At 41.4% G+C, this 16,022-nt stretch overlaps 2 protein-coding genes across 3 annotated transcripts in view; one reads left to right on the top strand and one right to left on the bottom strand.

Moving 5' to 3' along the window:
• The window catches only part of LOC122563274 (bcl-2 homologous antagonist/killer-like), a 60,804-nt gene extending 54,038 nt beyond the window's left edge, over window positions 1-6,766 (bottom strand). Inside the window, exon 1 of the mRNA XM_043716961.1 lies at window positions 6,632-6,766. The gene's annotated coding sequence lies outside the window, so the exon portion shown is untranslated. The remainder of the gene's footprint in view (window positions 1-6,631) is intronic.
• Window positions 6,767-6,822: 56 nt separating this feature from the next.
• The window catches only part of LOC122563273 (probable tubulin polyglutamylase TTLL1), a 32,456-nt gene continuing 23,256 nt past the window's right edge, over window positions 6,823-16,022 (top strand). The window contains exons 1-2 of one of the 2 annotated variants that reach the window (XM_043716955.1): window positions 6,823-7,131; window positions 9,086-9,294. In XM_043716955.1, the coding sequence (XP_043572890.1) occupies window positions 7,019-7,131; window positions 9,086-9,294 (322 nt within the window). In that variant the 5' untranslated portion in view covers window positions 6,823-7,018. The remainder of the gene's footprint in view (window positions 7,132-9,085; window positions 9,295-16,022) is intronic. The other variant, XM_043716956.1, reaches the window with a different exon arrangement.

Here is a 16,022-nt window from a genome sequence, read left to right as displayed (position 1 = left end):
TAGAGGGCCCAGCACCGATCCTTGTGGCACTTCACTGGTCACAGGCCTCCAGTCTGAAAAACAACCCTCCACCACCACCCTCTGTCTTCTACCTTTGAGCCAGTTCTGTATCCAAATGACTAGTTCTCTCTGTATTCCGTGAGATCTAACCTTGCTAATCAGTCTCCCATGGGGAACCTTGTCGAACACCTTACTGAAATCCATATAGATCACATCTACCGCTCTGACCTCATCAATGTTCTTTGTTACTTCCTCAAAAAACCCAAATAAAGTTCGTGAGACATAATTTCCCACGCACAAAGCCATGTTGACTATCCCTAATCAGTCCTTGCCTTTCCAATTACATGTACATCCTGTCCCTCCAACAACTTGCATACCACCGATGTCAGGCTCACTGGCCTATAGTTCCCTGACTTATCCTTATCACCCTTAAACAGTGGCACCACGTTAGCTAACCTCCAGTCTTCCGGCACCTCACCTGTGACTATCGATGATACAAATATCTCAGCAAGAGGCCCAGCAATCACTTCTCTAGCTTCCCACATAGTTCCAGCGTACACCTGATGAGGTCCTGGAGATTTATCCCCCTTTATGCACTTCAAGACATCCAGCACTTCCTCCTTTGTAATCTGGACATTTTGCAAGGTGTCACCATCTATTTCCCTATAGTCTATATCTTCCATATCCTTTTCCACAGTAAATACTTATGCAAAATACTCGTTTAGTATCTCCCCCATTTTCTGGGGCTCCACACAAAGACCGCCTTGCTGATCTTTGAGGGGCCTTATTCTCCCCCTAGTTACACTTTTGTCCGAAATGTGTTTGTAAAACTGGCTGGAGATATTTTTGATCAGGTAACAGAAGGCTTTCAAGGGCAATGCAGTTGATGTGTGTGTAGACTTCCCAAACACATTCAATACAATGCCATAGATGGACATGGAAGCAAACTTATGGTTCATATAGTAAAAGGTACAGTAGCAACATGGATACAGAATTAGCTGAATAACAGGAAACAGAAAATAGTGGTTAATGGTTTTGTTTTGGGCTGGACGAAGGTTTGTAGCAGAGTTCCCCAGAGACAGTGTTGGGATCCTTGGTTATCCTCAAAAATATCAGTGACCTAGGTGTCTTTGTGAAACGGGCACAATTTTAATGTTTGCAGATAATACAAAACTTGGAAGGATTATGAACTGTGAACAGGAGAATGGTATGAGGTTAGATTAGATTCCCTACAGTATGGAAACAGGCCCTTCGGCCCAAGTTCACACCGACCCTCCGAAGAGTAATCCACCCAAACCCATTCCCCTAACACTGTGGGCAATTTAGCATAGCCAATTCACCTGACCTGCACATCTTTGGATTGTGGGAGGAAACCCACGCAGACACAGGGAGAATGTGCAAACTCCACACAGACAGTCGACCGAGGCAGGAATTGAACCCAGGTCCCCAGTGCTGTGAGGCAGCAGTGCAAACCACTGAGCCACAGAGCCGCCCCATCAAAAACCTATTGACTAGAAGTGAAAAACATATACTGGTAGGAAATGAAATTCAATGCACACAAGTGTGAAGTGATTCATTTTGGGTGGAAAAACATATGGTGATAACAATACCATCAAGGCACAATTCTAAAGAACCTGTTTGTACATGTGCATAAGTCATTGAAGGTGGCAAGACAGGTTAGGCAAATGCTTAACAAAGCATAGATTATCACAGGCTCTATTCGTAGGGGCACAGAACACAACAGCAAAAAGATAATATTAAACTTCTACAGGATCCCGGTTCATCTTCAGCTGGCGAACATATTCAGTTTTGAAAATGAAGGATATGAAGGCATTGGTGAGGGTGCAGAAAAAAGTTACAAGAACAGCTTCATTGATGAGTAATCGAGAATTTGAGACTGTTTCTCTTAATCATAGAGTCATTGAGTTGTACAGCATGGAAATAGGTCCTTTGGACCAATTTGTCTTTAAAATTCATTCATGTGATAACGATGTCACTGGCTAGGCCAACATTTATTGCCCAACCCTAATTGCCCAGAGGGCAGTTAAGAATCAACCATATTGTTGTGGGTCTGGAGTCACATGTAGGCCACACACAGGTAAGGATGGAAGTTTCCCTCCCTGAAGGACAATCACTTCCCTGGTTTCCCACAAAGTACTAGGATACACCTGATCAGATCCCAGAGATTTATCCATCTATATGTATTTTAAGACATCCAGCATCACCTTCTCTACAATATGGACACTTTTCAAGATAGCACTATTATTTCTCCAAGTTCTCTAGCTTCCAGATCCTTCTCCACAGTAAATACTAAACATATGACTCTAAGTATTTTGTGTTAATATTCCACACAGGAATTTGATGATCTTTAAGGGACCCAATGTTCTTCAGGGTTACTCTTTTTCCCTTAATGTATTAACAAAGAACAATGCAGCATAGGAGCAGGCCCTTCGGTACTCCAGTCCTGCACTGACATATTTTGTCCTTCCATACTACAACTGTCTTCACTTACAGGATCCATATCCCTCAGTTCACTTCCTATTCATGTATCTGTCCAGGTGTGTTTGAATGTTGCTGTCATACCACCACTTCCTCTGGCAGCATGTTCCAGGCACTCATCACCCTTTGTGTGAAAAACCTGCCTCACACATCACTTTTAAACCCCCCCCCACCACTCCACACCTTGAACTGGTGTCCCCTAAATTGACCCCTCCACTCTCAGAAAGAAACCTCATACTTTCCACTCTATCCATGCCATTCACAAACTCAAACTTTTATCAAGTCACCCCTCAACCTCCTGTGTTCCAGTGAAAACAAATTCAGTCTTTCCAACATTTATTCATAGCTAAAATCCCCCATACCAGGCAACATCCCAGTAAACCTTTTTTATACCTTCTCCAAAGTACCCACATCCTTTTGGTAGTGTGGTGACCAGAACTGTATGCAATATTCCAAGTGTGGCCTAACTAAACTTCTATCAATCTGCAGCATAACTTTTCTATCCTTACACTCAATGCCCCTTCCAATGAAGGCAAGTATGCCATAGATCTATTTTACTGTCTTATCTACCTACGCTGCTACCTTCAGTGGTCTATGGACCTGGACAACCAGATTTCTCTGCATATCAATACTCCTAAAGGTTCTTCCATTCACTATATAATTTTCACCTGTACTTGACCTTCCAAAATGCAATACCTCACATTTGTCCAGATTAAACTCTGTTAGCCATTTTTCTGCCTGTGCCTCCAACTGATCTATATCCTGCTGTATCCTCTGACGATCCTCCTCATTATCCACAACTCCACCAATCTTTGTATCATCTGCAAACTTACTAATTAGACCAGCTGTTTTCCTCCAAACCATTTATGTAGATCGTGATCAGGGGTCCCAGCAGTCATCCCTGCAGAAGATCACTAGTCACAATTCTCCATTCCACCACTACCCTCTGTCTATGACGAAACCAGGTCTGTATCCAACTTGCCAGCTCACCCCTAATAGAATGTGACTTCACCTTTTGTATCATTCTGCTGAGGCCATGTAGACATCAACTTTTCCCTCAATCATTTTCATCAACTCCTCAAAAAACTCTTTCAATTTAGTGAGGCACACAAAACTATACTATCACTAATAAGTCAATTTATTTATAAATGCATATAGATCTTGTCCCTGATAATCCCTGCTACTGACATGAGGTTCACAAGCCTCTAATTTCCTGGATTATACCTGCTGAATTCTTAAACAATGGGAGAACATTGGCTATTTTTCAGTCTTCTGGGATCTCACCTGTAGAATCTCTTTAGATTCTCTTTAACCCTAATTGCCAAAGCTAGCTCATATCCCCTATTTGCCCTCCTAATTTTCTTTAGTATATTCCTACTGCCTTTATACTCAAGAGATTCACTTAATTCCAGCTATCTTCACTTGCCAGATTCCACCTCCTCTTTCTTAACCAGAGCCTCAATTTCTTCAGTCATCCAGCATTCCCTATACCTAGCAGCCTTGCCCTTCACACCAATAAGAACATAGTGCATTTGGACTCTCGTTGACTCATTTTTGAAGGCCTCCCACTTTCTAACTCTCCTTTGACCTGCAAATAGCCTCTCAAAATCAGCTTTTGAAAAATCTTGCCGACCTCCAATTTAGAACTTGAACTTTTGGAAGTGGTGTCCTTCCTCATCTGTATGTAAAGATACTATTTCTCAGCAACAAACCTAAACAAGCAGACAAGATGCGCCCAGAAACCCTAGCCACTCTCCCCTACATCAAAGACATCTCAGAAATGACCGCCAGACTACTCAGACATCTTGGCATCATGATAGCCACAAACCCACCAACATACTAAAATAGCAGTTAATGAACTTGAAAAACCCTATACAGACAACAAGCAAAACTAATGTCATTTACAAAATGCCTTGCAAGAACTTAAACACTACATTAGATAAACAGGCAGAAAACTAGCCACGAGGATATATGAACATCAATTAGCCACAAAAAGATATGACCCTCTCTCACTAGTATCTTTACAAACAGATGAGGAAGGACACCAAATGACTGGGACAACACATCCATTCCAAGGAGAAGCCAAACAGAGAATTCCTAGAAGCATGGCACTCCAACCGAAACTCCATCAACAAACACATTGAATCCCATTTACCACCCTCTGAGAAAAAGAGCAGGAAATGACACCACTAACCCAAGGAAACCTAAACACAAATCGAAAAAAGCAGGCCATATCACCAGTGCCTCATCCAGAGGGTCACTGACGACGTTCCCTAGTATGGTGATGAAACGTCTGAAAACAAACCTTCCAGTTCAGCGAGCAAACTTATATCCAGCATTTATACTGTGGAACATTAAGCTGCCAGTCCCTGCCCTTCCATAAGGCCATAAGACATACGAGCAGAAATTAGGCCATTTAGCCCATTGAGTCTGCTCCACCATTCAATCATGGTTGATAAGCTTCTCAACCCTTTTCTCCCCCTTTTTCCCAATAAACCTTGATCTCCTTGACAATCAAGAATCTATCTCCATCTTAAATACACCCAATGACCTGGTCTCCACAGTCTTCTGTGGCAATGAACTCCACAAATTCACCACTCTCTGGCAGATGTTTCTCCTTATCTCCGTTCTAAAATGTCTTCCCTTCACTCTAAGGCTGTGCCCTCAAGTCCTAGTCTTTCCTACCATCGTCTCAACATCCAAGCCATTCAGTATTCTGTAAGTTTCAATTAGGTCCAATTCATCCTTATAAACTCCATCAAGTATGATCCCAGAACGTCCTCATATGTTAAGCTTTTCATTCCTGGCACCATTTTAGTGAACCTCCTCTAAACCCATTTCAGGACCATTACATCCTTCTTGAGATATAAGGCCCTGGTCTGACCACATTTGGAGTTGTGTGCAGTTTTGAGCCCCTTAGGGCTTCAGATGTACATCCCTGCTTTTATATTCAAGTCCTCTCAAAATAATTGCCTACGCTGTCTTCGCTGTACCTAACTACTGACTCAATCTGCACGTTTACCTTGAGAGAATATCGGACTAGAACTCCCAAGTCTCTTTGCACTTCAGACTTCTGAATTTACTTCCCATGTAGAAAATAGTCCATGCTTCTATTCTTCTTACCAAAGTGCATGACCTCACACTTTCCCGCATTGTACTCCAACTGCCACTTTGCCCACTCTCCTAACTTGTCCAAATCCTTCTGCAGCCTCCCCACCTCCTCAATGCTACCTGTCCCTCTACCTAACTTTATATTGTCTGCAAACTTTGCCAGAATGCCCTCAGTTCTGAGCCATATGTCTATAATAGATATTTTGGCAATTGTACATGCAATTCAGTCTTACTATCCATTGTTTCCAATAAATATGGAAGGCATCATCCAGGGACCTTCTTTTGGTGAAAACCTTGCAGAATTCCTACAGTGTAGAAGTAGGCCATTTGGCCTAACAAATAGACACCGACCTTCCAAAGACCATGCCATCCAGACCTAGCCTTGACTCCACCTTTGAAACCCTGCATTTCCCATGGCTAATCTATCCTGCACATCCCAGGACACTACTGGACAATTTAGCATGGCCAATCCACTTAACCTGCACATCTTTGGGCTGTGGGAGGAAGCCCACACAGACATGGGGAGAATGTGCAAACTCCACACACACAGTCGCCCAAGGCTGGAACCCAAGGTGTTGTGAGGCAGCTATGCTAACCACTGAGCCACCGTGCTTAGCGAATAAAAGTTTTGTCAAATTACCCCCATATCTCTTGCCCTTTGCCTTAAAACCATACCCTCCTGTTTTTATTTAATCCTGCTAACAAGGGCAACGTTTCTATCTTTCATATCTGTGCTCATAACTTGGAACATTTGAAATGTGGTCACTTGGAAATAACAATGAAAAAAACCGTAAATACAGAAATACCTGTAAAATTATATCAAAGTAAATAATGTGTATTCCGTATTGCAGAGCATAAATAGACTGGAATATGTGACAGACTAACGCCATCTCAGCTATCTGCTAATTTCAGACCTGAGAAATCTGGCTCATCTTGGCATCATAATTCCCTATAAATAAAAGCAAAGTGAAAAGTGCACAGTCACTATTCTGACGCTGCTATTGATGGTTAACATACTCACTGCTCCACACGACGGCAGGAGCCGCAGCTCACCACCAGGTTACTACGGCAAACGTCATCGCTCCACCCCATGAGTAATATCAGGAGGTCAAACACGGCAGGGATACGAAAGGAAACTACAATTCCCATGATGTCAGGCGATCGCGCAGGCGCTTGACACACGCGCAGGGGCGGTCTAGTGCGCACGCGCGTCATTCACCCCCTTTCGGGGCTGTTCATTGATACGCATGCGCGCTGACAGAGCGCACAGGCCGTGAAGGTTTGACTGTAAGATTTCCTCAGTCTGATTGAGGCGAGTTGTCAAACTGTCTTGCCTCACAGTCAATGTCTTCCAGCATTGCAGATTTTATTCATTAACTTAACTATTCTTTTTCAATTCATCGAACGTATGGCCGGGAAAGTAAAGTGGGTGACAGACATCGAAAAATCGGTGCTTGTGAATAATTTTGAGAAGAGGGGTTGGAGTCAGACTTCTACTGATGAAGACTGGAACTTTTACTGGTGAGTAAACACGGGTGCTGTTTGCTGATTTTAGTTGTCATTTATTTAGTATTTTGCCCAAACGATAATAAAGGAACCGTACTGTTAACCCAATGAGTATGATATAGGAGGTGCCTGTCGCTGGACCCTTCAGCTGTTTCTGATGCTTCATGTGGACATTAAATTCATTTTCTCCACTTTCAGACTCTCCATAACACCGTGTCAGGTTTTCGGACCCCGGTCTTATCATTCTCGTTCTGTGCAGTACTTGTACCTCCTGTCTTTGATCTTTTGCCGTTGGCTATTGGCTTTGTTGACATTTTCCAGGTTTGTTTTTGCTCCTTGCAGGCTACGCTTCTAAAGCATCTCTGTTTACCTTCTTCTGTTGCATTCACACAAGCTTATCCTTGGCATAAAGTCATTTTGGCATTTTGTTGATGCAAAATCTGTAATGTAAATTGGATTTTAGGGTCTGGGTGACTTTGAAACAGAGTGCAGACAGCATGGAGGATAATTCATTTCATTGAACAAAATTCTAAATTCTGCAGTATGGTTCTGGATTGGCACATTGCCAAATAGATTTTTAAATGCAAAAATGACAAAGTAGGAAGGTTGCAAGTCGGTATTATCTTTGAAAGAGCTTCTCTCCCAGAGAGTCTTCTCTTGTCTCAGATCTGCACCTTGCCTACAAAATAAATATAAAGGCTGGCTTATTTTCCAAAGTGCCATCCATCTCAATAAATTCTTCCTGTCTACACTCCCTTAGAGTTTTGTTTTACTAAGATTGAGCCTTAATGTTCAGCTGCTTCTACTACTTTCTTTTTCTTGCCCACCAAATCAAATCTTCTCCCAAACCACATCTTTCATGGTCTTTAATATCTCTCATTATTTGTTCTCCCTTTTTCTCTTTTCTCACCTTCACCTTTAAAGTTCCATGATATCCACTTGCTTTGATTTTCATCACTGCTGACCACCAAATTTATCTTCCTGACTCCCATGTTTATATATTTCTGATTCTTTTAATGGGGTATTGCTGCCCAGTCTTTTTTTTTCCATGACTCTGTTTGCATCTTTCTAATTAAATTTCCATCTCTACCACAACACCTAAACATTGTAATAAAACTTTTGCCTGTGTCCTGACGTGCAATAACTCCTGTTTGCTCATCAACCAATAGATTACATAAGCTTCAAGTCCAGCTATTTCTTCATGTTAAAATAGTGATCCTCATTACCAATACCTTCTACAAACTTGTCCCTCCTACCTCTGCAACCTCTTCCAACCCTATGAGCCTCAGATCTATGACCAGTTCAATGGTCATATGGGCAGGTTCAATGGACGAGTGAATCCATCTTGAGTTCTCTTGGTCTAAAATTCTGAAATTTCCATGTTAAATCTCTCCACCTTTAAATCAGTCATTAAAAAAAAATCACTTTTTTGGTTAGGTTTTTGGTTATATGTCCTAATATCTCCTATGTGGCTCAGTACTAAATTCCCGTGTAATACATTTAGTATGTTAAAAGTATTATAGGTGTTGTCACACAGAGGGTGAGAGTTTAATACTAATTTACATTGATTGAACAGAAAGAATACCTTCCTTGAATTCTTGGGAAAAAAAACCTTCTGTTAAAAAGAATTGCAAAGTACTTGCACAGGAATGTATCACTCCTTTTGGAATAACTGCAGCTGTTAATTTGCTTTGTTAAAATTGGATGAGTAAAGAAAATAACTTATTCAATAAATCTCTATTTTGCAATTGGGACATTGCTTTTTCCACAAAGAAGGACTTTTCAGCACCACATTTAGTTGAGGGTTGTTTGGCATGCAGAGATCCAAGAAAGAGGAACCAGAAAGGGATATTGAATTATATCTGTAGAAAATAGTATCAATAAGATGAGAGGTTTAATGTTTTGAAAAGTGAATGTAGATACTTCAATGTCTTAAAGGTTGTCTACTATTGTACATGCTTTCTCTTAGGATGAGTGTACAGACAATTCGAAATGTTTTCAGCATTGAAAATGGCTACCGTCTGAATGATGACCAAATTGTGAACCATTTCCCAAACCATTATGAGTTGACAAGGAAGGACCTTATGGTAAAGAATATCAAGCGCTATCGCCGGGAGCTGGAAAGGGAAGCAAGCCCACTTGTGGAGAAGGATGAAAATGGGAAATATGTTCATCTAGGTAAATCCAGAAATTTTAAATACAAAAGTAAGAGTTTGATCTGACCATTGGAGAACGTCTCCACCAATGTTGTAAACAAGGCCATTATCCAATTTACTTTGAAAACATCTGTTACTTGATTATTACTTTAATGTTATCATAACTGCTACCAATTTTTCCTACAAGTTGTTTGTAAAGCATTATTGTTCATGTTCAGATTTTGGCCAACATAGGTCTCAGTACTTCAGTTAACATAGTCCCAAAAAAAATTACCACAAGTTTTATTCATTGTTAAGTGACTGACTCCAGTTTGCACTAAACAATTCTGAATCAAAGTTGACTACTTTGATCACAAGATTAATACAGTGATCTTACACGCTAGGTAAGTTTATTAATTGATCACAGAACTGGTGATGGTAAAATGGTGCCCTTTAAATCTGCCTCTTTGGCCAAAGTTTGGCTACATGTCCTAATATCTCCCTGTGTACCTCAGTCGTGTTCTGTGGAGCTGTATTTATGTTGTTTATTGAAGTAGCTTTAGCATGATCACACATTCTGTTTTTAATGGGACAATCCTTACTGCAAATGTCCCAATGTCTTCTTAAAAAATAGCAAATTGTTTTGTGTTTTCAGCTTCATTCTGTAAATTACATTTCAGAACGAGCCAGTGTTACCAAGTGTTGATTGTTCTTAAAATAAATGACAGGTAAACAATGGGTAGTGTGACATATTAACAGCACATAGTATAAATAACTTCTTGGTAGTACGAATGTAAACCTTACTAAAAACAAATAAAATCAAAACTTTCATCTTACACTCAACAGGACAGGCAAGCAAGAAACCAGGCTTAGAAAGTGAATATCATTTTATACAGCATAAGAAAATAATGCTTTATTTTAGAATAAAGATGCAGAAGGAACTGTTAAACTGAAAAATTCAGACTGGGTAATGTAGACTGTAACAGGATAGAGTGTTGCCATGGGGATTGCAACAGGGATGGATAATCCTCATGACCCTCTTCTCAATGAGAAAGGTATTACATATATACAGTATTAATATGTAGCTTCTAGCGTGTACACTGTGAGCCCAAATAATTATCTTAAACTGTAATTTTAGTATAATCAGGATTATATGCAAATACTGCCCAATAGTAGCATCACATCTCATATTGGATTCAGTATTATGAAGTTTGTAAGTATGGATTGCTTGAGCATAATTGACATGTTGCTCCATTTCTGTTTGATGTGGTTTGCCAGTTCTTGGGATATATGATATATTCTTATTAATTTCAAAATGATTTAGGAATTATATTGTCATGAATATATCTCGAATGACACACAATCCACTACTTCTCTTTAGTAGTAGTGGCAGCAGTTTCTCTGAACAATGGAAATCAGTTCTAAGTACAAAGCATTGCAAAATTAACCAAATGCATTTAAGTTTGATATTTACTCTGGAAATGCTACAGAAACATGCATATACTTCCAATGAAGCACAACAAAAACAATTCAAACTTATGAGAAAAAGATTTCAGTAACTGACAACTGTTATAAGTTAAACATGTATAACACATATTTCAATTGCTCATAGAGTCCCTAGTAACATCAGCATATTTGGTTATACATACACAATAAGGGTGAAAAATTGTAGAGCACTATGTGTTTTGGATTTTTTGGTAAACATAAAAGCTGATAAAATGCTTCAGGGAACCTTTGCTTCACATATTGGACACCTTGGACACAATTTTAGATGTCATGGTTATACATCTCAATTGATTATAAAATTGCCTAGTTCTGATTGTGTGAACTCACTTGAATATGATCTGCTAAAGGTTCATGATGAATTATTATTATTTAGGAACTTGGGTGGTAAAGTGGAGGACATATGGCTTTTAGTTTTCAATTCTGTGAAGGTCTGATTAACTTTTAATAAGGTCATTTTGAACAATGAGTGAAAGTAAAAGTTTCCAAGATACCAAGACTTTAGCTATATGACTAGTAAGCTTCCTGGAGAGGTAATTGCTAAAGTTTTTGAAGCATGGAGTTTTACAACTGAGCAGGGAAGGACCCAGAAACAGGTTCATTCAAATAAAAGGTCTGTAACAGAAGGGGTGCTATTCGTAGCAGTCTCCAAAACAGTCAAAGCAGGGGTGGAGAGAAGTCCTGAATTATAGAGTCATACAGCATGGAAACAGGCCATTCAATCCAAATCCTATACAGAGGAACCTCGATTATCCAAATATCCGAATTTTGGATTATCCGAAGAAGATCTCAAGGTCCCAGTAGAAACATTACATCAAAGAGGTGTTACCAACTACAGTCTACATGCCCAGTCTGAATTTTTCAGTTTAACAGTTCCTTCTGCATCTTTATTCTAAAAAAAAGCATCATTATCTTTTGTGTACACTGATTAAAAGTGAATTCGACTGACTAAAATGCTGCTGAGAACAGTCCTGGACATCAATGGGAGTCCAGGCACCATCTCCAAATGATTGACCTCCCGCCCTCTATCTCTGTTCCCTCACCTTCCCTGAAGTACTACATAGGGGTGTTCTCTGACCCAGATAATCTCTCCAACATTGTCCTGTACAGGACAGAGTGGGACCTTGTGTGTGTGTGCGCTATTTTGAGACTCACCCTCTAAAAGCAGCAGCAGTCTTGCTGTTGGTGCCCAATCCGGAGTTGGTGGCGGGGACAGAGTGTTCGGGGGCACGAATGAAGGGTGGGAGTGGGAGGGGGTGGGGCGCGCAGGGGTCGTGGGGGAAGCATGGTGTGCTGCTACCTAGTTTCCTGAACGGGGAGTGGACATAGCAAGTGCTCACTCTGTCAAATCCAATGAAGTGAAGTAGCGGCGAGGAGAGGCTTCAGCAATACTGCAGGTCCCTTACGCAAAAGTGTGTGTCTGCTCAGAAACAAACCCTGAAATGGAGAGAGGGAGCTAGGCAGGCAGAGTGAGGAAAAAGCAAACTTGAGAAAACTGAGAGTCCCAGAACAGGGGCACTGAATCAGTTATCCACATAATCAATTATCTGAATGAAATAATTTTCAGCTATCTCGCTCAGATAATTGAGATTCCTCTGTACACCAACCAGATATCTCACTATGACGTAGTCCCATTTGTCAGCATTTTGCCCATATCCCTCTTAAATCCTTCATATTCATATCCATCCAAATGCCTTTTAAATGTAATTGTATCAGCCTCATCCACTTCCTCTGGTAGCTCATTCCATACATGCATGACCCTCTGAGTGAAAACGTTGCCCCTCAGGTCCCTTTTTAAATCTTTTAAAATAATCCCAAGTGACAAAAACATGTAGAATGGTTCTGGTCATCCTCATGTTTAACTGTAGAAAGTTAAACCTGCTTTGAGACAATCCCAAGGGTTTGAATCTTTATGCACGTTTGATTAAGACAGTGAGACGGGTATATGTATAGGAAGAGCTTGGAGGGATATGGGCTGGGTGCTGGCAGGTGGGACTAGATTGGGTTGGGATATCTGGTCGGCATGGACGGGTTGGACTGAAGGGTCTGTTTCTATGCTGTACATCTCTATGACTCTATCTCATACTGTTTAATTCAGGAACAAATGTAATGGCTTATTCATGACCATTAAGCAGTCTGACAAAACAAAAGGCTCTGCTTGAAACAACATTGGTGCAAAGATAGAGTTGTGTGTTACTGGCATACAAATGAAACTGACTTCATGCATATAGATAATATAACTAACCATATATGTAAATGAAAAAGAGGATTCTCTGGAAGTTACGATATGGGCATGAGGAATCATTGTTTTATCTCTGACTTGCTTACAGTATGCTCTTGTGCTGGAATGCTGCATTTTGGAGCACACTAATACCTTTTGTTGGAAGAACTGTAAGGACACTTTTGGTTGGGCATCCAGCTTGTGGTTTGGAGAAGGGTACATTCCCTCACTCTATTACCATTCACTCACTTTTGTACCTACTTGAATGCTCAGAGCATCAATGCTTTGCCTTTACTTTTACCAATACTTCTATCCAAATCTTGGCAGCTGGCCATGGTTGTCAACAGTGATCAATAAAGAGGCGAACATATTTCTGTATAAAACTATGCTACATCACACTCTCTTCCATTACTTTTCGTCATTTATATAAATGATTTGGATGTGTGCTTAAGGAGTATAGTTAGTAAGTTTGCAGATTACACCAAAATTGAAGGTGTAGTGGACAGCGAAGAAGGTTACCTCAGATTACAACGGGATCTTGATCAGATGGGCCAAGACATTGGTTAGGGCACTATTGGAATATTGTGTGCAATTCTGGTCTTCCTATCACAAGGATGTTGTGAAGCTGTTCAGAAAAGATTTATAAGGATTTTGCCAGGGTTGGAGGATTTGAGCTATAGGGCGAGGTTGAATAGGCTGAGGCTGTTTCCCTGGAGCATCAGAGGCTGAGGAGTGACCTTGTAGAGTTTATAAAATCATGAGGGACATGGATAGGATAAATAGACAAAGTCTTTTCCCTGGATTGGGGGAGTCTAGAACTAGAGGACATAGGTTTAGGGTGAGAGGGGAAAGATATAAAAAAGACTTAAGGGCCAACTTTTTCACGCAGAGGGTGGTGCATGTGTGGAATAGGCTGCCAGAGGAAGTGGTGGAAGTTGGTAAAATTGCAACATTTAAAAGGCATTTGGATGGGCATATGAATAGGAAGTGTTTGGAGGGACATGGGCCAGGTGCTGGAACGTGGGATTGGAATGGTTTGGGATATCTGGTTAGCATGGATGAGATGGACCGTAGGGTCTGTTTCCGTGCTGTACATCTCAATGACTCTATGACTCGATGTGCTAATCACATATATGCCAAATACACTACATGTGTGTCAACTGAGTGGTCACATCTCAAAGTCTAAGGGGAGTAGTCGTCCATCAAATCAGGAGGAACACCCTTCATACAGGGGATTCCAGCTCAGTAAGGCTAGAGTAGCCTCTGATATTTGTCCAGAGATTGGGAATTATCACACAACTGCTTAAGGTGCTTAGGGCCTTTGGATCTACACCTTTACAGTCAGGGGAGTGGACTACAGTTAGCCCTGTGTTTCCAATGCAACCAGTCCAGGAGTTACAAGTAGACAGTTGGGGCGCTATGTAGATATCAGTTGGGGGTCTGGTCACTCATTGTTTGGGCTGTCTGTCTAAATTGCCCAGGGGTATGGGCTATGGTCATTCCTGGGGATTTGTCACCCAAACGTCATTTGGGTGATAGCAAGATCTAGTGCTGAGGGAGGGAATCTGGGGGAATTAATTGTGGGGATTGGAGGTTGTATGTTGGGATGCAAGGAGGATTACAATTGCTGGGGAGGGCAACTCAACATATAAGGCAGGAAGACAATAGAGCTTTGGAAGGAAAGGCTTAGAGTGAGGGGAAGGCTTTCACAGGGAGGGAATGATGCAGTACTAGATCTGGCATGTTTATTCTATATGCTTATGGATGGGTAGGGTAAAGTGGGAAAATGAAGACAAAGACAGGTTGGGACTTCAGAAATTTCAAAGCCTATGGGTTAACTGGGAGGGCTACTGAGAGGATAGGTGTACATTTGGGTATTCACCAATAGTAATGAGGGGAGCCAGAGAAAGTTGGTTGAGAAGTGACCGCTGTTTCCTTCCATCATGCTGTAGATAGAAAGTGTGCAATGGAGATGAAAATAGTTGGAGCTACCCCTGGAGTGGCTGGGGTAAGTATTTAATTCTGAGAGGGAGAAGGCTTTGACTTGATGTGATGTGAGGCCATTCAAAAAGCAGCAGCATTTTGTTTCTCTACCTCCATCCTATCCATGGAGACAGCCAGGTGCTGGCATGCCCGAGAAAGCAGTGTCTCAATGCCTCGACAGACCTGCCTATTGTTCCCAAGTCTGCTGTACATTTTAATTCAGTCGTGAATTGCTGACACCAGTTGGGGTCTCCTGTAGCTTGAGGCTGTACAGATAGTTGTCTGCGGAGTCCTCAAAGTGTCAGCAACCTGGGCTTTTCTCCCTCTGCCAGCTGTGGAGATGTGCCCCTGATGTATTTACTAAGGAGTGCTCCTGACTCTAGTTTAGATATCATACCCACCGATGTGTCAGGATCTAAGCTGGTGGAAGAGGCAATGTATGTTGGGAAGTCTTATGCATTGTGATAGGTATAAAATGGCTTCAGGACAGACTCGTTGGGTCCTCCTGTACATGTCCTCAGTATCACAGATGCCAGTCTTCGGTCAATTTAATTCACTCAACAAGATATTAAGAAACAACTGTAAGTACTGAATATTGCAAATGCTATGGGCCTTAAATTTGACAACCTTACAGCAATAGTACTAAGGAACTGTGCTCCAGAACATCTTACGTCCTTAGCCAAGCTCGTCCAGTAAAGTCACAAAATCGGCACCTACCTGACAATGTCGAAGATTGTCCTGAACACAAAAAGCAGGACAAATCCTACCCAACTAATTACCAACCCATCAGTCTACTCTTGATCATCAGTAAAGTCATAGAGTCATGGAGATGTACAGCAAGGAAACAGACCCTTCGGTCCAACCCGTCCATGCCGACCAGATATCCCAACCCAATCTAGTCCCACCTGCCAGCACCCGGCCCATATCCCTCCAAACCCTTCCTATTCATATACCCATCCAAATGCCTCTTAAATGTTGCAATTGTACCAGCCTCCACCACTTCCCCTAGCAGCTCATTCCATACACAGACCACCCTCTGCGTGAAAAAGTTGCCCCTGAGGTCT

Source organism: Chiloscyllium plagiosum, chromosome 26 (assembly GCF_004010195.1).
Source record: "Chiloscyllium plagiosum isolate BGI_BamShark_2017 chromosome 26, ASM401019v2, whole genome shotgun sequence".
Lineage (NCBI taxonomy): Eukaryota > Metazoa > Chordata > Chondrichthyes > Orectolobiformes > Hemiscylliidae > Chiloscyllium > Chiloscyllium plagiosum.
Note: the sequence above shows the minus strand (reverse complement) of the source record. Positions and strands in the feature narration are given on the sequence as shown.